The sequence below is a fragment of the Sinocyclocheilus anshuiensis genome, unplaced genomic scaffold (assembly GCF_001515605.1).
Source record: "Sinocyclocheilus anshuiensis isolate Anshui unplaced genomic scaffold, SAMN03320099.WGS_v1.1 scaffold1003, whole genome shotgun sequence".
NCBI lineage: Eukaryota > Metazoa > Chordata > Actinopteri > Cypriniformes > Cyprinidae > Sinocyclocheilus > Sinocyclocheilus anshuiensis.
Window position 1 is genome coordinate 237,033 of NW_015542495.1, and position 22,969 is coordinate 260,001.

General features: G+C 37.5%; 3 protein-coding genes across 5 annotated transcripts in view; 1 reads left to right on the forward strand and 2 right to left on the reverse strand.

Moving 5' to 3' along the window:
• Nucleotides 1-674: 674 nt before the first annotated feature.
• Nucleotides 675-7,804, reverse strand: LOC107694172 (serine/threonine-protein kinase 38-like). 3 transcript variants are annotated; one of them, XM_016493790.1, is made up of 14 exons: nt 7,597-7,804; nt 6,026-6,165; nt 5,848-5,899; nt 5,496-5,618; nt 4,657-4,740; nt 4,435-4,558; nt 4,106-4,260; nt 3,858-3,960; nt 3,015-3,076; nt 2,823-2,940; nt 2,569-2,692; nt 2,280-2,375; nt 2,012-2,103; nt 675-1,118 (listed from the first exon to the last, which is right to left on the reverse strand). In XM_016493790.1, exons 2-14 carry the CDS (start codon nt 6,157-6,159, stop codon nt 991-993), a joined length of 1,395 nt encoding a protein of 464 aa, XP_016349276.1. In that variant the 5' UTR covers nt 6,160-6,165; nt 7,597-7,804; the 3' UTR covers nt 675-990. The 3 variants fall into 3 exon arrangements, with proteins under 3 accessions (XP_016349276.1, XP_016349275.1, XP_016349277.1); XM_016493789.1 differs by lacking the exon at nt 7,597-7,804 and adding an exon at nt 7,210-7,530; XM_016493791.1 differs by lacking the exon at nt 7,597-7,804 and adding an exon at nt 7,098-7,149.
• LOC107694175 (leucine-rich repeat and transmembrane domain-containing protein 2-like) overlaps nt 4,726-22,969 on the forward strand; it is a 30,467-nt gene continuing 12,223 nt past the window's right edge. Inside the window, exons 1-2 of the mRNA XM_016493793.1 lie at nt 4,726-4,797; nt 12,972-13,130. The gene's annotated coding sequence lies outside the window, so the exon portion shown is untranslated. The remainder of the gene's footprint in view (nt 4,798-12,971; nt 13,131-22,969) is intronic.
• The window catches only part of cacna2d4a (calcium channel, voltage-dependent, alpha 2/delta subunit 4a), a 40,655-nt gene continuing 28,790 nt past the window's right edge, over nt 11,105-22,969 (reverse strand). Inside the window, exons 28-39 of the mRNA XM_016493747.1 lie at nt 18,263-18,324; nt 15,251-15,265; nt 15,079-15,126; nt 14,867-14,929; nt 13,879-13,949; nt 13,717-13,792; nt 13,345-13,397; nt 13,199-13,254; nt 13,010-13,030; nt 12,653-12,770; nt 11,545-11,660; nt 11,105-11,241 (exon numbers count right to left, since the gene is read on the reverse strand). Coding sequence (XP_016349233.1) covers nt 11,105-11,241; nt 11,545-11,660; nt 12,653-12,770; nt 13,010-13,030; nt 13,199-13,254; nt 13,345-13,397; nt 13,717-13,792; nt 13,879-13,949; nt 14,867-14,929; nt 15,079-15,126; nt 15,251-15,265; nt 18,263-18,324 — 836 coding nt within the window. The remainder of the gene's footprint in view (nt 11,242-11,544; nt 11,661-12,652; nt 12,771-13,009; nt 13,031-13,198; nt 13,255-13,344; nt 13,398-13,716; nt 13,793-13,878; nt 13,950-14,866; nt 14,930-15,078; nt 15,127-15,250; nt 15,266-18,262; nt 18,325-22,969) is intronic.

Sequence of the window (22,969 nt, forward strand, 5' to 3'; positions counted from 1 at the left end):
CAAAACTTTTAACAGCCATACACTGGAAGTTCACTTACCAATTTGTGTTCTCCATTATGTAGTTATTTGGTTAAAGCTTTTATCATCTTAAGTTCATTTTGCTGATAGTATGCTAAAATGTTCTTGCAATTCAGCTGATTATTTTCATCCTTTTAAACCCTGTAGATTTCTAAAACTCGATTACATAAAGGAGGGCAAGTTTTTAGCATTATTTAGCTTCCCTTTAAAACCACTGACTGAAGCTACATCTTGCACGTGTTACAACAACTATAAAATTGGTTGCATAGGTCAACAACGCTCACAATCAAACAAAAATGAATCAACTACATCACTGTGTGGATGAAATGCAGAGGAACGGGTAGAGGAGGGCTGGCTGCTCACTAGCTCTGACATAAACAAAAAAACAAAACTGCTCCTCTTCAAGTTTTTTCTAGGTAGGTTGCAATCATACATTAAAACAACTGCACAAAAACACAAAATACACTTGTGGGAAATACTCAGCATCAGATAGTTAACTATATTATACAGTGTGTCTAACAGTGTACATGTTTCATTTGGGTTAATACAGATTCTCAACTTCGTGGGGGAAAGAAGCTTAAAAATGACTGAGAGAAATTAACTTTATTGCAGTTTAGTCACCTAAGAGGTTCGAGGTTAAAACATCCTCTGTTTTCTGAACGTAAGGCTTCAGTGATGTATCTGCTTCCCTTTTTTTTTTTTTTTTATCTCTGACCCTGTTTGATCCAGTGTTGAAGAGCATTTGGACAACATTTGTCTCCTTTTAGCTAAGCAGCAGGACAAGAGAGTCTTTCCATGTTTGGCCATATAATTATTATGCTTTTTTTCCATTTTCCTTTTTTATCGTCACCAGGGACTCCTCTGAGAACAGGTCTACTGTGTAGCTCAAAGCGGCAGTGCATAAGCTTTTCATCAGCATTTGAATGGTCATTTACATTCTAATCCTTCTCTTCCAGACCATCAGTGCCAGTTTCATGCCTTGCCTGCCTTCATGTAAGTGGGGATGGTGCCACGCTGTGTCAATCCCTCAAAGCGTTTGTAGGTGTAGTTAAGGAAAACCCAGTCCTTGGACTTGAAGTCTGGTTCTGTTACATTTGTCACTGAAATGAGAGGTGAGGAGGAGAGTCAGAACAACAGTGACATGAAATATATATATTAGTTATTTATGGGTTGCATCTGTTCATATATGAGTGTATGTAAAAGAAGTGTTATATCCATTGCACATGGTCTGTACTGAGTCTAAAGGTCATAGACAACAGATAATGGGTCTCTTCTCAGGTAGACTTCATACATCAAGAGAATGGTTTCAAGATGCTTGATCCCTGAGCACTAAAGGTATGGACACATTTTAGTCTATAAAATGTATTACAAGTCATTCACTACTTAATAAATCAGTACATTTTACAGGACTAAGCATGTAATATATAATATTTATATATTTAAATATTACTTTATTTGTATCTTATTTTACTTGTATATCCTAAACCATTTTTCTAAAAACTGGAAAACAGGAAATTTCTGAAAGAAACCATAACTTAAAAGGATAAAGCAAACTTAATAACTGAACTTGGCCATGTGGGACACTGAATCACTCTAAAGGCCCATTCACACAAAGGATGAAAACTATAACAGAAATATAGTGTAATACAATAGTTTTAAAAATCTTTCTAATTTCTAGGAAAATAGCAAATTACACACCACCACTTTAATGATAACAACACAGAGGAATGATCACATGAACGATAAAATTGTTGACAGCAAATCAGAATGTACCCGACTTTAATGCAACTAAATAACCACGGTATCGTCCAGTGGTGTGAACGCTAATATAGTTATTTTGTTATTTATTAATTATTTTTATCATTATTGGTGTGAAAAGACATGGAGATGTACAAATTCGATGCCAATCCGAAATAATTTCTATGTGAATGTTTTTGTTTATGTACAGTATGTCCGTAAATTTTAGTTGACTATGAAAAACAGTTTACGGTACCTGGCTGCAGGATGTCTGACTCTGGAAAGTCATCAAAGTTGGACGTATCATCGATGCTCTTGATGTCAATGGAAATAGCAGCAGGTCTCTCTCTGGGAGAAGGTAAACCGTTCAGTTTCAGTTATCAATCTATGATCATGCTTACTAAAAAAAAGGCTTGATTACATTAACGTTGCCAAAATAAACATTTTATTTGTACTGTTTATCAACAGTGATTTTGCAGTTCTGATGATGCAAGGAACACAGAAAAGTGTGTGTGCAGAAGTACCTGATATGCTCCCAGTCCACAGACTCAAAGAACTGGTGAGATTTGATTTCATCCACACTTCCTGATCCAATCCTGTTTTCTGCATCTGTGCAATACCTGAAAACATAGTCAAACAGTTTGGTCAGATCAAATTGCAAATGATCTCAAGTAATGAAAAGCTAGTTTTTGAAAGCGGTGGCACTCTTTACTTGAGGGAAACAATCACCTTAACCTCAAAGTTTTGTTTTCGAATTGTCAATCGACTCCTTTCTTCTATACAGTTTGTTACATATATGGAAATATTTCTGACCTAAGGATCAAGTCCTTTGCTCTCTCTGAAATGGGGACTTCAGGGGGGAAAGTTAACGTTTCTCGCCAGTTCATGACCTTCCTGTAGGTTTCCTGTGGCGTCTCGGAACAGAAGGGTGGGTAGCCTGGAACAGGAAAACAAAACAAACACCTGTTTTATCTCAGGAAAAGGCTACAGTAAAAGGCTTTTACAGAAAGAAAGGACTGGCCTGATATGACCCGTTTACTTAGTGTTTAGTATCTGAAATTACTAACCTATCAACATCTCGTACATTATCACGCCAAGAGACCACCAGTCACACAGCTTGTTGTAGCCCGTCTGTATGAATACCTCAGGGGCGATATAGTCTGGCGTCCCGACGGTTGAATATGCCTGTATATGAAAGGAATGGAATCACTGATACTACCACGAAATTTCTGTTTTGTAGCAAAGAAACACTCTCCTACCAGCTGTCTTCGGTTCTTCTTCCATGTTTCTGCTTTCCGTTTTGAATTCATGTTTTGGAAGGCTAAAGGAGATGGAAACAGAGCAAATATGGTTAATTAGGGCCATATATATATTTTTTTATATTTCATTTTTGCCTACAGGTTCACTTAAAGCATCAGTGAAGTAGTTCGCGCCATAGTCAGACTGAAATTATCAGGGACCCTGATGAAATTAATCTTCAGCCAATCAATATCTGTGATTCTTCATATGGACATGTAGAGCAGTAGGTGCTACACACAGCACAGGACTTGCTGAACTTTACCATATTTTTTCCTTATCGGTAATTCTTTTATCCTTTTTCGTCAATATGACTGGGAAGATAAATGTTCTGAATACAGATGTATAAATGTGAGAAAGTTGCAGAAGTTTTGAACAAGACGTTTTTGAACTTGGACTAGGATGTTACAGTAGTGGTTCTCAACCACTACTGTATGACTTTTCCAGTTGTTTGTGATTTACTGAATAAGGATAAAGGAAAATGATTTTGAAAAAAATACTATTTATTTACACACAATTTCTACCTAATAAAATATTTTAAAATTTGGTGTAACTAGAAAAATCTCTAATCATTACAAAAATACGCATGGAATTATAAGATTTTGTTCATTTCCATGACTTTCCCAGGTCTACAAATCTCACTTTAATACAAGGTTTTCTCAAATCCTGGTTCTTCAAAAATGGAATTCAAATAAGAACCATCTTGATTTTTTGTTGTTGTTTTGTCTCATTGTAAATATTTCTATTTTACAACAATTTGGATGTGTATTGTTTCTCTGTGTAATTCGTGTGCGTGTGTTACTCACAGAAGTCACTGGGAGGGTTGTGTGTGAGGTTCCTGTAAAATTCAGTCCGATGGGCCTTCTTCAAGCCTGTGCAGAGGCCAAAGTCAGACAGTTTGACATGGCCCTACAAAACAAAGACAGTATGTTATGTGTTCAGTTTCATAGAGTACAATAGCCTTCCACAAACCTATTCATCTCCGTTGAACACAGTGACCATGTTATACTGTTTGTGTGCGCGAGTAAATTAAGAGATAAAGGCGAATTCCCACCCGTGAGTCGAGCAGTAGGTTGTCAGGTTTGATGTCTCTGTGAATGAAGCCCAGCTGGTGAATGGAGTCAATGGCCAGGACCGTCTCTGCAATATAGAACTGCGTAGCTTCTTCCGACAGCGTGTCTTTCTTCATCAGGAGAGTCATCATATCTCCTGAACACACACACACACACACACACACACACACACGAGTTACGGCCTCTGGGCAGCTGCTCTAAAAATAGGACTTTCCATAGTGCTACTACGAGCAGACTGCCTTTTCCAGTTCTAGATCCCTAACTGCTACATCAGTAAAGAACGTGTGACATTTTATACATCTGTCTTCACCTCCAGGCAGAAACTCCATGATGAGATACAGATTGCGTTTATCTTGAAAGCTGTAGAACATCTTCACTACCCAGGCGCCATCAGCCTCCACCAGGATATCTCTCTCGGCCCGGATATGAGCCACCTGCCCCAGGGAGGAATACAGGTGAGAGATATTATCAGTGGATCGTCATGACTCATGACTCATGACAGACAGGTGATTGAATTAAATAAAATCCATACCTGTTCTTTCTCTAACATGTCTGATTTCCTGAGGATCTTCATGGCATAAATGTGACCCGTGTCCTTTTTCTGAACCAGGCGGACCTAAATGCCACACAAAATGAGGATTTTTGGAGAACCGACTAAGATTTTCAATGAAATGTAAGTTAATTTTGCTTCACAGTGACATCAAAATCCTTCCAGTTCCTCCAAAAAAAGCAAAGAAAAGTCAATGAGGATGAGTACAAACCTGTGTATTTCTTGCTGACTAAAACTAAAAATTAAAAAAATAAATAAAAAAAAGTTAATTGAAATAAAGCTGAAATAAAATATAATTACATGGAAAACTTAAACAAAAAATATTGAAATGTTGCCTTTAACTGAAATAAGTTTAAGTTGAAGTAAAATCTATATTAAAATTAGATATAAAAAAAATGAAAATGATTAAAACAAACTAATATATATATATATATATATATACACACACACACAGTGGGTACGGAAAGTATTCAGACCCCCTTTACAAAAGTATCACTGTTACAAACACACAATGGCTTTTTCAGATCTCAGAGAACTGTATAACTAGACAACTTCATGGAAAAAGGCACTACTAGAATGCATTGCACATGCATCCAAGATGGTGGAAAGGTTCCGAGAAAGTTTATAAACATACTTATAGTTTAATACTGACAAATCCCTATAAAACAGGTCTATGTTTATTATTAGAGTATTATGTTGTTAATGTCAAACTCTATTGCAATCAATTGTGAGTCAAGTCTCCATGAGGAAGTGTTATTTCATAACGATCATTTATGAGCTTTCAATTCATCTGGTAAAACGGTAGACGTCTATAGACACACCTCTCCAAATGCTCCTCTCCCGATCACTTTGAGGGACTCAAAGTCATCGAGACCAAGGCGGGTCCTCTTGAGCCGCAGAAACTCGGTCTCCTTACGAGCGTGCAGAGAGCGCCTCATACTCTTCTACAACAAAAATGCAAACTACTCAGGAAAATATTTTGAATCAAATGCAACAATACTCTTTTGGGCGTACATTAAGCATCACTGGCGTACTCAAAGCAGTCTGAGTCCTATTCAAACCACTACGCAGATAAGCAAAACTGTTTTTTTGTTGACACATCTGTGATTATTAACTCAGGCAGTCATTTAGAATATAACTGCAAATAGCTCTAGGGTCAGTATATCTTCTCACCTCTTCATCAGGTAAACCCTCCTCATCCATCACCATCTCCAGCTTCTTCTGCCTAAGACAGAGGGAACTGCTGCATCATGACCAGCCACAGCAAATCAGCTTTATTCTAATCTAATAATACTTGTCTGAAATGATACGTTGAGTGATGTAGTTAGGGAAAACGGGTGTAGTGGGTTACCTCATCTCCCGCTCCTCGTGCTGGGTGAGCAGGGTGCTGTAGAAGTGCTCCAGCGTGAGTTTGGCCACCGTGACTCTCTCACGTGTGTGGTTACTCATCGGGAGCGGCGCTGCCATGCCTCCCGTCATGGCCATGCTAGTCTGGAACAGGAATATCATTTGCAAAGCAGAGCACTCTGAATACAAATGAATGCAACTCCATCAAAAAGCCTTACTACCAAACAAACCATATGTGCAGTATACCTACATGTGTATATGAAAAATTTGAATAATTACAGCAATAATTAATTGATTAATCAGTATTTATTGCAAATTCTATTATTTTTAGATAACATCAACATAATTATTAGTAACAATCATCAACACAGCATCATCAGTGACCAGCAACAGTAAAAATATAGCAAAATAACTTTTACTAAATCAAGGTTGGTTATTATAGGTAACTAAAACCATAAAAATACTGTTAGTTGAAATAAACTAAAACCATAAAAATACTGTTAATGAAAATAAAATTATTTTATTTTATTTCAACTAGTTTCCAAGGGAGACATTTTTTCCACTTTTGATGAGCCAAAACAACTAAAACAAAAACTGAAATTAATAATAATAAAAAAAAAAAACTATATAGACATATATAAAAAAAATAATTAAAAAAAATAAGTAAAAATTATAATGTAACGATACTAAAATAACACTGTCGTAAATTTTAAAAAAGCGGCAAAATGGTTAATCAATTACTGGTAGGAAAATGAAAAAACCCGGAGTAGAATTCGAAAGTGGTGATTTCAGAACGCTTCGAGTCGGATGAAGAATTCTATTCTGTCGCTCCGTTCCATTCATATACGGAATTCCAGGCCGGTGTTTATTCTGTGCGTTGCTGCTTGTATTCACGCGAAACTTGACGGTTTGGCTTTTTTATATCATTTTCGTTGGCAGAAAAATTATACCAACTGAACTAATTGACCAATTTTTGCCAGAAAAGTAAGTTACTCGAGATTAATTTCTTGTTTTTGAAAGTGTCTTAAAGGCAATATCACGGAAGCAAGAGTGTTGTTGTTCTGAATATCAAATACTTGCAGTTTTGTGCCTTAAAGCCGAATCGCAGCCGCGCAGTTTTCAGTATAACAACAGCCTAATTAGCATTGTTAATGTCTAAGCATTGTTTGAATGTAAAATGTAGGCTACCCGCTCTGGACTGAGACGGCTCCTGCACCTGCTCAAGCTGCGGTCACTGATGTTCAAATGAACGATGAACTTGATTTGAGCGCGCTCGGCCTCGCGTCTGCGTGCGTGACCTTGCGGACGTGACATGCATTTTGACAGGTTTATAAAAACAGATGCATTAACCTGGACACTCCACACAGATCACAGCGACACGGTCATATTCACTGAAGACTGAAATCAGCCACGCTTATCAGAAACGCACAACATCGTGATGGATAGGTGATATATAACAAACCAATATTGCGATTGTTTTAGTCGTCAGACATCTGCTTCTGTATCGTATATTATGAGCGTAAGCCTGCATAAAGCTGGTGATTTATTTCCACCATCATATTTCTAAATTCTCACCTCCCCGTCCTCCTCCAGATTAGACAGTTTGCCGGACAGCCGAGGATCAAAATAAGGATGAAATAAAGCCAAGTGAATGGCCGTCAGTTGAGCAGGCGGATCAGAGTTGCTCAGTGATCGCTCATGTTTATTCTCTATTGAGGCTGATGTTTGTTGAGCGCTGCGCTGAATCTGATCCTCCTCCCCACACGCGCTCACTCTGACAAATCAAGAGTCCCTGACCGCCCGTGACATCTTTCCAAAATAAAAGTTGGCAAGAAAGAATAATACTACAGTAGAATAAATGACAATAATATACATGGACAAAATAGCCCATATATTAACCCCTTCAGACCAAGCAAAGCTGTTTAACTTATATATTTTTCCACCCATCTAGTGTATTTCTATTTATATATTTAAATGTTTTATACATTTTGTAAATATAGTTACCCCAGATATAAATAATAATGTCATTATTATGCTTTTTTTTAACCTTTTTTTTTTTTACATTTTCTTAAAAATTCCTAAAATGTCATGATCTCCACAAAATATTAAGCAGCAAAAATTAATAATAAGAATAATAATTGCGCACCAATACAATAACTGATATTAATTGACCACCAAATCAAAATATTAGAATGATTTCTAAAGGATCATGTGACACTGAAGACTGGAGTAGTGACTGCTGAAAAGTCTAATTAAATTTTTAAATATATTAAAATAGAAAAAAAAAAGAATAATATTTCAAAAAGGAAATAATGTCATTATTATACGGTAACAAATTATTTAGAATTTTCTTTAAAAATCACAATTTATTACAAAATATTAAGCCGCAAACTTAACACTGATTTCATCACTGATAATAATAAGAACCATTATTGATAATTGAGCACCAATAATAAATGTTAATAATTGACCAACAAATCAGCGAGTCCCTGACCGCCCGTGACATTTTTCCAAAATAAAAGTTGGCAAGAAAGAATACTACAGTAGAATAAATGACAATAATATACATGGACAAAATAGCCCATATATTAACCCCTTCAGACCAAGCAAAGCTGTTTAACTTATATATTTTTCCACCCATCTAGTGTATTTCTATTTATATATTTAAATGTTTTATACATTTTGTAAATATAGTTACCCCAGATATAAATAATAATGTCATTATTATGCTTTTTTTTAACCTTTTTTTTTTTTACATTTTCTTAAAAATTCCTAAAATGTCATGATCTCCACAAAATATTAAGCAGCAAAAATTAATAATAAGAATAATAATTGCGCACCAATACAATAACTGATATTAATTGACCACCAAATCAAAATATTAGAATGATTTCTAAAGGATCATGTGACACTGAAGACTGGAGTAGTGACTGCTGAAAAGTCTAATTAAATTTTTAAATATATTAAAATAGAAAAAAAAAAGAATAATATTTCAAAAAGGAAATAATGTCATTATTATACGGTAACAAATTATTTAGAATTTTCTTTAAAAATCACAATTTATTACAAAATATTAAGCCGCAAACTTAACACTGATTTCATCACTGATAATAATAAGAACCATTATTGATAATTGAGCACCAATAATAAATGTTAATAATTGACCAACAAATCAGCATATTAGAATGATTTATAAAGCAACACTGAAGGCTGGAGTAAGACTACTGAAAATTCAGCTTTGACATCAGAAGAACGAATTACATTAAAATATATTTAAATATATATATATATATTTTTTAATTCTGATAATGTCATATTACTTTTTTCTGTATTTTTTATCAAATAAATGCAGATTCTTTCAAAAACATTTATATGTTTAATATTATATATTCATATAATTACTATTAATATATCTAATATTTAGAATATATATTCCAATGAGATTTAGTACCTCAAGATTTAACATAAGAAAACACTTCACCAGAAAATACTTGGTTCTTTCTTTATTTCAGCATAGATCACTGATGTTCTCCTTTTAACTCAAAAGCATTTCAAAATTAAGTTTTAGGTTTACAGTAAGACACATGGGATTCCTGTAATGACGAATTACATTAAAATATATTTAAATATATATATATATATATTTTTTAATTCTGATAATGTCATATTACTTTTTTCTGTATTTTTTATCAAATAAATGCAGATTCTTTCAAAAACATTTATATGTTTAATATTATATATTCATATAATTACTATTAATATATCTAATATTTAGAATATATATTCCAATGAGATTTAGTACCTCAAGATTTAACATAAGAAAACACTTCACCAGAAAATACTTGGTTCTTTCTTTATTTCAGCATAGATCACTGATGTTCTCCTTTTAACTCAAAAGCATTTTAAAATTAAATTTTAGGTGTACAGTAAGACACATGGGATTCCTGTAATGCAATATTCACAGTGTCATTATGATTAGCATTTGAAAAGTTAACCACATATAATAATACCTGAGCAAAAACACAAATTACAAGATATTTAATGTAAGAAAGTAAACATGACACATATTTGTAATTTATTCTGACAGATATGTATAATCTATTGTATTAATAATGCATAGTTATAATAATTGTTAAAAAATAGTTTTTGTGCAAGTTGCAGGACAGACAACTAAAATCAAAGGTTTAAATACAAGACATCTTCAAATTCCCGTAACAACCTCGTTTTCATGGCATAATGGTCATTTTTTAGTCCATAGATCACCTCAAGAGAAAGATGTGAAAAGCCATGCTAACTGTCCCTGGTTTTCACTCTCATTTACACACACACACACCAATAGACTGTGCACTTTTCTTCTGCTTTATATTAGAGATACAGTCACATACAGCTACCGGCCATAAATTCTCCTCTGTAATGTCACAGTTCAGTGAAGCTCAGCTGCTGTTCATCCTTGTCTAGGTCTCATTTCGATCCATCCTCACTGATGACAATGATTTTTCAAACATGTTTTTGCTGATGGTTCAGACACCAAAGAGACAAAGCCCAGAACTGTTAAAAAAAATCCACAAACTTTAAAATGTAATGAGTAATGCTTCATATAATTAATGTTGAAGACTTTGCACTGTAGAAAAATAATGTGTTCTAGTCTAGTCAACTCATATTATTGCTAATAAAAACATGCTGAGTTGAGCGTGTGCATTATAGGTGAGTTTAACAGGTCCTCTGTCATCGACAGATGAGCGCAGAGACTGATAAACAGGCTAGGAACAGCATGATGGACAAGCCGATTGCCGCGGCCCCACCGCAGTCCTTAGCATTTTCCTAAAACAGACCAGAGACACAAAATATGCACCAGCGACTATGGAGACGGATAGTAATCAAAAGGCATTGCAGCAATGCATGTCTGAAAGCCATCTAGTATGCATGTGTTTACTTGAGGGTGGTAAGCGTGACAAGACTCAGGCCTTCTTCGTATCTTCTGAGATCTCATGCGGTCACATTTCACTGAGGAATTGTGTGCTCAGTGGTTAAGAAAAATGAAGAAAAAGCAACAAACGAGCATGGCTTTATAGCTCGATCCAGTTCACAAATATATATTTTGAAATATAACAAAGCCATCTAGTATGCATGTGTTTACTTGAAGGTGGTAAGCGTGACAAGACTCAGGCCTTCTTCGTATCTTCTGAGATCTCATGCGGTCACATTTCACTGAGGCATTGTGTGCTCAGTGGTTAAGAAAAATGAAGAAAAAGCAACAAACGAGCATGGCTTTATAGCTCGATCCAGTTCACAAATATATATTTTGAAATATAACACACTTTGTAATCCACTTTAAGTTACATTTTGGGTCGCTTTTAAAAAAATGTATAAAAGGTGCATCCAGTAATTTGTGTAAAACATTTCTAAAGAAGTAAATATACTGGTTGCACCTTTAAGTGACTAAACTGATCTCATTCAAAGCTGTGATTCATCTCCTCAGTGTGTGGTCTGTGGAGCCTGATTTAGCTGGGGTTTTAAGGATATATTTGACCTCTTTGGGCTCCATAGTGATGGGTGCGTACTGCCGAGAACAGTCACAGTCTGCCTGAATCACCACCAACAGCAAGTTACTATCAGGAATCTGATTAATTACAAACATCCTGCAGGCAATAAAAGAAAGAGAAAAAGGAGAGAGATTAAGAACAGAACAAAATGTTATTTTGAACAAGGTTATTCAGAACAAAATGACCGTTTTTAAACATTTCAGTAATGCAGATACAATTTAGGATAGAGTGTGGTGCCGAGTAGACGCTCGCGAAATGAAGTCACGATGACCCCAGGAGGTAACAATAGCAACATATACTGTAAGACTTGAGCACATTCAGCTAGAAACTGTACATCGACCAAACATAAATACAGTCATTTTTATTATTTCATTATATATCATATAGATTCTAAATCATAGTTTAAAAAAGTGAAAATATATAGACATTGTACAGAAGTTTGATAAATATTTGCTTGTACCATATTTATTTTTTGTAAGCGCTAAGGATTTAAGGGATGAGGTGCAAGAGGACCGTAATACCATGAATAAAGCAATATGCTTAAAACAGCTATTTTCCTAAATATTACCGTCATATGCTCTATGTTGTTACACTGTAGCTTTATTTTCCAGTATATTATTTGTCTTCACCACTAGAGGGCGTCAAAAGACAGGAAACTACGTATGTGAAGACAGTAGAGCTGACTGTTGAGCATAGACTCTCTTTTGCTTGATAAACTAATAAATAAATGCTGTGTTCCAAACAAAATCCGCCTCCGAGGGGCACTTTGAAGTGAGAACGATAATGGCCGCCATATTGAAGGGTTGTTATAAATCGAAGTGCTCAAAACTAGCCATCTAAAAGGGCCCTTTGGAATGAAGGATTTCAATGTGTACAACTTCCCTTTGCTCCCATGTTTTTTTTGTGCAGGTTTAATTTTCTTAAACCTTAATTGGTTCGGAAAGACGATGCAGAAGTGCATTCCAAGGATTTAAATCCAAGAACAGCTTAAGGTTCTCATAATTGCAACCTTACATTTTGCAAATCTGACTTGTCAAGAGCTTATTAAAAAAATAATCTGTGGTCAAATTATCTATGTGTGTGCTTACTTTTGACATCTCCCACACTTGATCATGCTGTTGGTTTCTTTGATTGACGGCTCATAGACGAAGCTGGTATACTCAGTGTCACAGGGCTGCAGGATGTCCCCCTTTGACTTCTTACTAGCTACAAAACAAATCTACAGTTATCTTTCAAAATAAATTGTGTCCTTTTATTTTTAAATGCCATAAGCTATAGGATACTTGTATTATACACTTTCAACAACAGTGTGATTTGAATAATCTAGACAGCAATAAAAAATATGTCACGTTTGATCATGAATAACAACATGACCAAATCTTTCTCTGCTCTCTTTTTCACACACAGCACTAGCAATATCACACAGTGATGGAGACAGCACTTACATGCATGGAATAAGGTCTTGGCTGTGACACGTCAAGATGAAGAAGGGTTACAGAATTAAAGATATAAGAGAGAAGGTGATGAAGATGAAGAAGGAAGACACAGGAACACCCACACAAACAGGTGAGGAACACAAATGAATGATGAAATGATGGTATTACTTTACACTGAGCTTTTTGCTTTACACATACCCTCCGCAAAGGGATCTGAGTGCCACAGACTGTAGATGTTGAAGTCCGGTAAAAACCTGGCAGAGAGAAAATGTCTTTACAAGGGATGAACTGAGTCACCGATGCTTTGAAGCACAGAAAATGTTCTAACAAACAGCCACACTTACAACAGGAAGTTCGACAGGAACCATCTCAGTGCTGCCAAAAGATTATAAAAGGGCTGAGGGAGGAAGAAAAGCAGAACGAGGGAAAAAAGGAAGAAAAGAATGAAGCTGGCATCCTTTCATTTCAATTACACTGAGAATTTCCGTTCAAGAACTTATGACAGAAACCATATATCTCATCTTTTTTTCTTTACACCATCACAAAGGGTCATGGTGTGAAGGCCAAGCCTTTATCTAGATCAGCTGTGACCTGTGACCTCCACCCATGCACAGTGGATTGCAAGAACAGCAATGTAATGCTTTACAAGTAACACTGATAGCATCTGATGGTTGTGTTCTGGTAGACGTTATTCAAACAGACAGGACAATGCTTACACTTAGCAGGGGTCGAGCGCCGCTAGCGTAGTGAGGATTCACCTTACACATGGCCTGATAGTCATAGAGTAACACTCTGTGGAAAACATGCAGTGACAGCATTTACACCTTAATGCATTACGTCACATTTTGAAGTGTTTCGGAACAAAAAAGTTCTCGTACCTTTTGAACATGCCCATTTTCAAGAGCTGTGACATCACCGACCCATCAATTTTCCCCAGAAACCTGCCAACCTACAGAGAATGCAGAGACACGTGGCTTTGAGACATTGTAGTTATTTATTATTTATTTCAACAGGATCTCTTTCTGGGTCACAACAGGAACAATGACAGCTCAGAATGAATGAGTCTGTATTAGTTCTTTTTTACATAGGGATGCTGACTTTACCGTTCAATAAAGCACTGAAATCTAATTTTAAACAGCATTTGGACTCCGTAAGACTGCAGGCCCACATCAGAGTCAGCGTTTACTGCACCCAGTATGCTGAATTATTCAGATAACCCCTGTTATCCCTCCCCTCCTCTATATTTACCCTGATGATGCACTGTCTCGCTCTCTCATAGGACCGCTACTAATGATGGAAAACACCTCATGCATTTATTCATTCATTCATTACCACAGTCACCGTCTTATGCTGAGTCAACGTCAAATAGAGCTTTTTTTAATCTGTGTTATTCACAGCATAAAAGTCCTTATTTAGGACCCGTTTTATTTCATGACTTCATTAACTTCTTTTTTTTTTTTTGACCGTGACCTGTTTTCAACTGAACCACTTAAACGGCACTCTAGATGAAATTTTACTGCGTGTCATTCCCCATCTTAACCTAAATCTCCAGGGCTTTGAATGACTGCAAACAAACACTAAAGAGGAATTTTTTAACGTCTATATTTTTCAATTTTTCCAAGTCTTTAGAATTTCTAATAAATAGTAAATTAATAAATCAATAATAATTTCTAAACAATAAACTACATTTAGATAAAAACACAGAATATATATACTTTAAATAATTTAAGAATATATATATATATATATATATATATAGACACACACAAACACACACACACATAATTTTTACTTTTACATTACAGATGTTTGGGTTGTGAATGCCATTTCATGTTGACCTTAACCTGTCGCTATAAGTGCTCTTACATCAGTCCTGTCCTTAGAGATGATGATGAAGCCATTACTGTCAATGACGTAGCAGTTAACATCCTGCACACAAACACAAAAAAGGAAAAGCATTTGTCACATTGAATTAGTTTTATGGAGGACTGGCGATACATATTTTTGCAGATATGTCTACAAATGCTCTAGATGCCCAGCACTTATGCACTATAAATACTACACTCTAAGACACGCACCGGATTATCGGCACAGCTTAGGGGACAAAGCCCATCTACACCTGAACACTGTGAAAGAGAGAGACAGACATTGAAGAAGACAGAGAAACAGAGCTGATGATGATGATAACCGTTAAAAAAAAAACGTTTTTATGGTATCGAGATTATTCTTGTATTTGTAATGAATACATACATCTGTGTCATTCGCCTGATATCCATCCAGATAATATGAGCAGCGGTGGAAAAAAAAGGAAAAGCGTTAATTGATATGAAATCACAGGCTCAGGACTAATAGCTTTAAACTCAACTCCTGCTTATAACATCACTGTTCTGCCTTTAAGCTATCACATGGTCTGTGTAGGCTCCTGTGTGCTTTTACTCTAGCCATGTATCAGATGAGAATAGGGACAGAAGCAGAAACAATTCCTCTCACAGGGACCTGTAAATATTTAGTATAACTACTGTCAAAGATCCTTACATCATATATCGTAATGTAAGCATTTGTGAGTCCTTCTGAGGGACCATTGTTTCCCTGTAAAGAATATTGAAACAACCTAAAGATACATTTATTTGCTCGAATTTTTAAGCATTATGTCTTTTTTATATACAGTACTCTACTGCTCAAAAGTTTGGGGTCAGTATAAAATATATTTTTTTGTTAATAAATGTTCATCAATTATGCATTAAATTAATCTTAACAGTAAAATGTAACCGTGAAGACATTTACATTATTACTAAAAAAAATTATATTTCAAATAAATGCTGTTCTTTTGAAATTTCTGTTTATCACATAATCCTGAAAAAATGTCAAGGTTTCCACAAAAATAATGAACAGCACTAATAATTATTAAACAGCTTTCAACACTGAAATGTTTTTGATCAGCAAACCAGAATGATTTATGAAGGATCATGTGACACTGAAGACTGAGTGATGACTCCTGAAAATTCAGCTTTGCCATCACAGAAATAAATTAGACATGATAAAATTGAAAACAGATATTTTAAATTATAATAATATTTCACAAAATCACTGTTTTTACTGTATTTTTGATACACTCTAAAAAACACTGGGTTAAAAACAACCCAATTTGGGTTGTTATTAACCCAAGGGCTGGGTAAATATAGGACAGAACCCATCTTGGGTTAAATTTACCCAGCAAATTGGGTTGTTTATTTAACCCAGCATAATGGGTTGATTTAACCCAGCTAATGGGTTTATTCATTTTTACTATATTACTAGCTTATTTTTTACTTCATACATTAAATAAGGTTTACATATTAACTTAAATCCTCTAAACGTTTCTAAAATACTCCACACAACCACTGGTTTGCATGATAACTTCCTTTATTTTCCTTTATTTATCATTTACAGCATTGTTTATATAGTTTTTAATAGGCTATACATATTGCCTATATTTAAACTCGTTTAACAAACATTAGAACAAAAATTCAACATTAAACAGAAGTAATTCACGTGTAATCGACCAGTCTCTGTTATTCTGTTTCCATCGTAACGGCGCTGGTTCTCGTGCCCGAGCTGGAGTCATGTTCGGCGGGGAACTGCTAACGGACCGCCGCCCAGCGTTTCACTCTAGCCGAAACATGCTGTGACTCCATAACCTGCCAATAAACAAACAATAAACAGCTCTGAGGACATGTTTTAACATCCAAACAAAGTATTATATTCTGTATCTTTATGAATAAAATCGTTTATTTTATGCAAACCATCTGGCTTTTCCATCACGCGAAAAGACCGCGACACTCGTTAAAGGTGATTCACACCGCGCGCCTGTATGTTGCTCTGCATAAAATTGAATGATATACAGCACAGTAACGATTTTATAGATAAAATAAAATGTACACAAACCTGTATTTTACCGAAGAATGCATCAATTCGATGGCGCTTAGAACTGCTCTTTCATGAAGAGAAGACGCAAAATCCCCGCGATAAATAACTCAACCGCTGGGTTACGTCTGACCCTGGATCTGAGTAAAACTACCCAAACATTGGGTTGTTATGTCTGACCCAGGAGCTGCAAAACAACCCAAACACTGGGTTGTTACATTTGACCCAGGAGCTGGGTAACACAAAAACTACCCAGACACTGAAAGAATAACCCCAAAAAATGGGGCTCAACCCAGCATTTGGGTTAAAAAAAGAACCCAGGATTTTTTAGAGTGTAGCCTTGATGAGCATAACAAACTTCTTCCGAAAAACATTAAAAAAACATTAAACATTCTCTTTCTTTACCTCATTGGCAATTTGTTTTGTTTTAGGTTACGTTTATGCTTAAAAATGCCAGTGGGGTAGGGCAAATAAGCTTCAAAGATGTATACTCTCATAATATTTTATCTTGCATGACTTTGCTAAGTAAATTTGTCTTGTTTTAAAGATGATGTATGTGTGCTCTAGTGGCAAAACACTCATTATTCTCAACTAGGACTAAGAATAACCTTACGCAATTTACACAGATATTAATGCCAGTCTCTCTCTCACTTCATGCATGTTTCATCTTACAGTGTGTGCTGTGTTGATATTACATATTTACATAATGGATTTGGATTTTAAAACTTCAAACATTAAAACTGTAAAAATAATCACCGTGGTGTTGTCATTATCTTTGACTTCGCTGAATAAGGCATTAGTTAATATCGCTGCAGTCAGGAGTGAACACAGACACGGTGGTAATGTGCCAGCTGAGGTGGAAGAGCATTCAGGGAGGCATGGAAAATCCCAGGGGTACGAGAAAAAATGAAGAGTGTCCTCCCTGAGGAGGATGTAGAGAGCAATATCGCCTCCGCTCCCCATTCTTTTCGAGTGCCGTCTGGACTCTCACACCCCTCTCTCGACACTCAACATCTTCTGTTAGTATCATAAATGTCAAACAAAACCTGTGCCAGGAGTATCACCACTAACATTATTGTGTTTGTCTTCACCTCCCATCACAGAATGCACACTGTTTAAACAGATAGGATGCATCCGGCCTGTATCACACATGCTTGTGTACATATCCTTGTGGAGACGTCCTGTTGACATTTGTTTTATAATATAATATAATTTATTATTACATTTTACATCTGTTTATTAATACTTTTTCCAAGGTTAGCAAAACATGAATGCAGCCACAAAAATAAACATGCATAAACGGACAGCAAGCAATAAATTGTAATTGCAGTAGATGATTTGATATATTTGTTTTAGTACCTGTGTGACTATGGACCAAAACCTTTTTTCCAACATCTCAAGAGTCATCTGTACACCAATGGCTAGGCAGGAAAGAAACACAGACACAAAAATTAGAAAAGATAATGATTTTCATATTTATTTAGTATTATAACATATCAAATTAAATACACAAACATGTATATGTGAATAGTTGACTGAGACATTTTTATTTTTATTTTTTTGCTGAAGACCTGTTCCATTTGACTGGGATATTATCCCAGCATGCATCAGTAGCCGCCCACTCTCACAAGCTTAAACATACAAAATGTGCTGATATCTTATGTCTCAGTCCTGATAGCTCATATATTAAACCTGATATCTCATTCCTCAACCCTATACCTCATACTTCAGTTTATTACCTTAAACCCAGTACCTCATATATCAAACCCGATACCAAATAACTCAATCTGTACATCCGTGTCCCTCATAAACTGCTGCTTTTTACAGAACACGGTTTTGTTGTTTAAGGACTCTGTGTAATTAGTAGGACGGTTAGAATTTGCAATGAGCTGATGGGTCTGATTAAACTGCAGTAAATTGTTCGTTTGAGTAAAAATCCTTTAACTTCAATAATTCAGAGAGAGAGAGAAACCAGAGCAGGACCATCTATCATGCTGAAGCTAATTAATAGAGTTGGATAATAAAGAGCCAGAGAGTGGAAGGCAGTGTTGGTAATAGCTGCTCGGGGCGGGGAAGATGGCTAGCAGAGGAAAGACAATCTCTCGAATGAATAGATGTGTATTATAAAGCCCTAGACCCGGCAGACATACTGTAACAACACTGGAAGATTACAGTCACCATGTCTCCTCCAGCATCCTAAAGATTTGGACAACCCTGTAATGAAGATTATCCAAAAATAGTGATGAGCGAGCTCGCAGACGCATCCCAGCACAGTTAGAAGTGTGAATGATGGAAGACATGTGACTCCAGCAGAGCAGATAATTTAGTAAATACCCAGTTTTCTGAGCTTCTGTCATTCTCTTTTCCACACAAACATCCCACACACAAAAACAAACACAATGATGTGATACAGCATGAAGCCTCAACCAAATCCTCAGAGCGACAGCACGGCGAGCAATCAATCCTACTTAAACTGAACAGATTTTACCATTTGATGGTTAAATACAAAAGCTTTAATGAGGGAGCAATGGGATGTGAGGGAGAAATGTGTGAAATATATGTGGCACTTTCCATGAATAGACTACAAAAATAGAGATTGAAATTCTCAAATATCAAATATTTCTTCTCTTTCAGCAAATGATTCGTCAACCCAAGGTCAATATATAAGCTGTTATATATTCCATTCATTTAATATGAGGTTTTTAATTAAGATTTTTATAACCCTGCTACTAATATGTAAATGCAGTTTATAATAATTTGTGTAATTTTGTTCAACAAACATAGCAATAAAGAGTAAATATCAATTCAGACCAAATGTAATAAATGAGCCTCAATGAAGCTGCTAGTTTTTAGTTACTGATAAATGCTTATTTCCCAATGAAAAATGCAATCAATATTACAGTTTGTGTAAAAAAAAATGAGAAAATGCTTTAAATTTTACTTGATTTTGTTCTGTGATGAAAACAGGGTCTAAACTTTTTTTAAACAGAGAAATTAACGTGCTTAAAATGTGGGACCCTGCTAAATATTTGGTTTTGGTCATTATACATTATAATTTAGAGTAAATTATTTAAAATTAATTTGATTCATAGAAAATAGAAAATTGGGGCCAGATTTACTAAACAAGGCAAATTAGTGTTTATTTAAATTATTTATTTTAAGTAAAATTCTGTGGGTGATTTACTAACAATGTGCACATTAAAGAACACAGACGCAGCCAGATAATTTCCATAATGACCAGCGCAATCTACCAAGAGCAGCGCAAATTACCGCCTGCTTTAAGACATGCTTTTTTGGGCGTTAAATAATGGCGCAAATACCAGTAATTTGATGAGCGCAAACGTTAGTAAATCACGTTGCGTGATTTATTTTAATACTCTCCTCCCTTAAATTTTGCGTCTGAAAGGGAAACTCCTACAAATGCATATTCAATAAGGTCAGGCACAAAAATAACTGTGTCCATGCCTTTTCAGCGCTAATTCTTCACTGCGCGTCTTTAGTAAATCCTGACAATACTATTTTAATGCCAAAAGACGGTTTGCGCTGGTGCAAGCTGTTACTACATCTGGCCCTTAATGTTTAAAACTAGCTTGAAATGTTCATTTAAGATAAGTTACTCAAGTTACAAGATCATTTACATTTAATAGTTCGCACAACAAAAAACATGGATTTGTGCCTCTAATGCTTTCAAAATAATAAAAAAAACATTAGATATAATTGTCAGGGGTGCGGTGTATAATGAGCGCATGAAGAAGAAGAAGAAGATGAATGTAAACAGTCTTTAATTTTAACACTGGACGAGGGAACACAGGAACAGACTAGAAATAAATACATTGGCAAATGAGGATAATTAACGAAACACCTGAACCAAATGATACAATCAGACGGAGACAGAAACTAGGTCAAACAGAGCACATGGGGGAAGAAAACACAACAAACAGTCCTTGGGTCTGACAGTTCGCCCCCCTCCCGGAAGGCACAACCTCGCGCCACAGGAACAACAAAGGGAAGGACGGAGGGGGACTTAGGAGGAGGACACAAGGAGTGGAGAAGGGATGGTGACAGGGGATGGCAAAGGGCTGGTAGGAAGGCAGGCAGACCAGACAGGTGGAGGCTCTGGCAGAGGATGGACTCCCGGGAGGAGGACAAGCTGGCAGGAAGGCAGGCAGACAAATACTGGAGGAGGTTTGGGTGGAGGACGGACACCGGGGAGGTGGACGACCAACAGAGTCCAGGGTGGAGACGACGGAGGGAGGAGCAAGGAGGGACTTGGAGGAGCCAGGCAGGTCCCAGGCCACAGCCATAATGGCGGCTCACGGTGGAGCCGACAGAGGGAGGAGCCATGGTGGAGGAAGGGCTGACGGCTCCAGGGGGCCGACCGATGGCAGCGGAGCAGGTGGTGGTGGAGCCCGAGGTGGAGACGGAGAGCCGAAGAGCCAGGGTGATGTTGAGGATCCGGAGGGCCAAGGCGGAGCAGATGGCTCCAGCGACCGAGGCGGAGGCGGGGATCCAGAAGGCCGCGGTGGAGCCGGAGCGACAGAGGACCAAGGTAGAGCCGGAGGGAATGAGGAGCCTGACAGAGCCAGAGGGATGGAGGGACGAGGCGCAGCCGGAGGAGTGGAGTCCCGAGGCGGTGGATGGTCGGCGACAGACCAAGGCGGAGCCGGAGGGACGATTGAGCCCGGCGAAGCTGGTGGACTGACGGGCCACGGCGGAGAGGAGGGAGCTAGGAGCCATGGTGGAGCCGCTGGGTCGGAGGGCCGAGGCAGAGTCCAGGACTCAGAGGCTGGATGCGGAGACACGGGATCCTCCAGCCACAACACCGATGGAGACTGGCAGACCCGCGGCGATCCCACTGCACAGATGGTGGGCTGAGGGTGAGCTGAGGGGCTGCCAGGAAGCAGCGGTGGCAGAGCTGAAGAAACCGGGATTACAGGAGGAGGCTGGAGAGGGAGGCTGGGTAGGAAATCCAGACAGGTAGAGGGTTCAGGGATGGTGTGTGCCGCCCACACACCACATCGCGACTCCCAACACTGGGAGTGCGGTGGACAGGGGAACGACCACCGTGGTCGTTTCAGGACTGGCAGATAGTTCAGGGCAGACAGATAGTTCAGACAAAGGCGGGAGAAGAGGGGGTATGTCTGCATATATATTCAAATAGTCCACTGAGCTCGGCTCACCCTCAGCCATGGTGCAGTAGGCGGAGCCTCCCCCCGCGCTCTCACTGTCCATAGCGCTCTCCCCCATGGCGAGCACTGTAGCCGGCTCTCGCACCTGGTCTGACGTCACGGGCTCTGGCTCCGAGGCGATCCTCAGCTCTGTCACTCCATTATGCGATGGCTCGTCGGTTGAGGCAGGCTCGGGCTCTCCGTCAGTGGTGGGCTCAGGCTCTTGCTCCGCACAGCGGGGTGATGGTGGGCTGGGCTCTGGGTCTTGTCTTGAAACATGGCATCCCTCCAGTTCAGTCCCGTGGTGTCTGGGAGGTCCACAGGGCAATGGTAATTAACCCCGATCCGAAACAGGGATTTCAATGTATTTAAAGTATCAAAGTATTTCAATCCATACTTTTTTTTCTCTTTTGAGGTCCAGTGTTCTGTCAGAGGTGCGGTGTATAATGAGCGCACAAAGAGGAAGATGACAATAATAGTGTACCAAATTTGTGGAATGTAAGTCAATAATTATATCAGTATAATCAGAGACAGAGAGGTGTGTGTGTTCATGAGTGTGTGAATGTGTGCTATTTTAATTATGTAAAACAATACCTCGTTATTTAAGAATAAGATTCGTCTGGTCGTAATAAGCTTAATGTCCAGGCCTCAGCTCGTGTGTGTGGGTTGTTGAAGTAGAGATGAACCGAGTGTGTACTTCATGTATTGTTTTAACTGGTTCACTGATCTGTGCAGTGGATTCTGCTATACTTTATGGTTTTAAGCTTAGCTTAATATGCATTTCAAATTCGAAATTATATTCATGTATACTAAATTATGCTAATGTAGTTAATATCTATTTTAATACACCAGGACTGAACTGCAGAGTGTGTGCGATGGAAAACAGAGCAGCAGGGTC

Excerpts from the sequence above, each read along its gene's own strand:
- LOC107694172 (XM_016493789.1), bottom strand. The coding sequence starts at position 7,335 with ATGTCACGTCCGCAAGGTCACGCACGCAGACGCGAGGCCGAGCGCGCT. Across the intron at positions 2,693-2,822 it reads AATGTACGAGATGTTGATAG|GCTACCCACCCTTCTGTTCC; the intron begins GTTAGTAATTTC and ends TTCCTGTTCCAG. Across the intron at positions 2,376-2,568 it reads GCAAAGGACTTGATCCTTAG|GTATTGCACAGATGCAGAAA; the intron begins GTCAGAAATATT and ends CTATGTTTTCAG.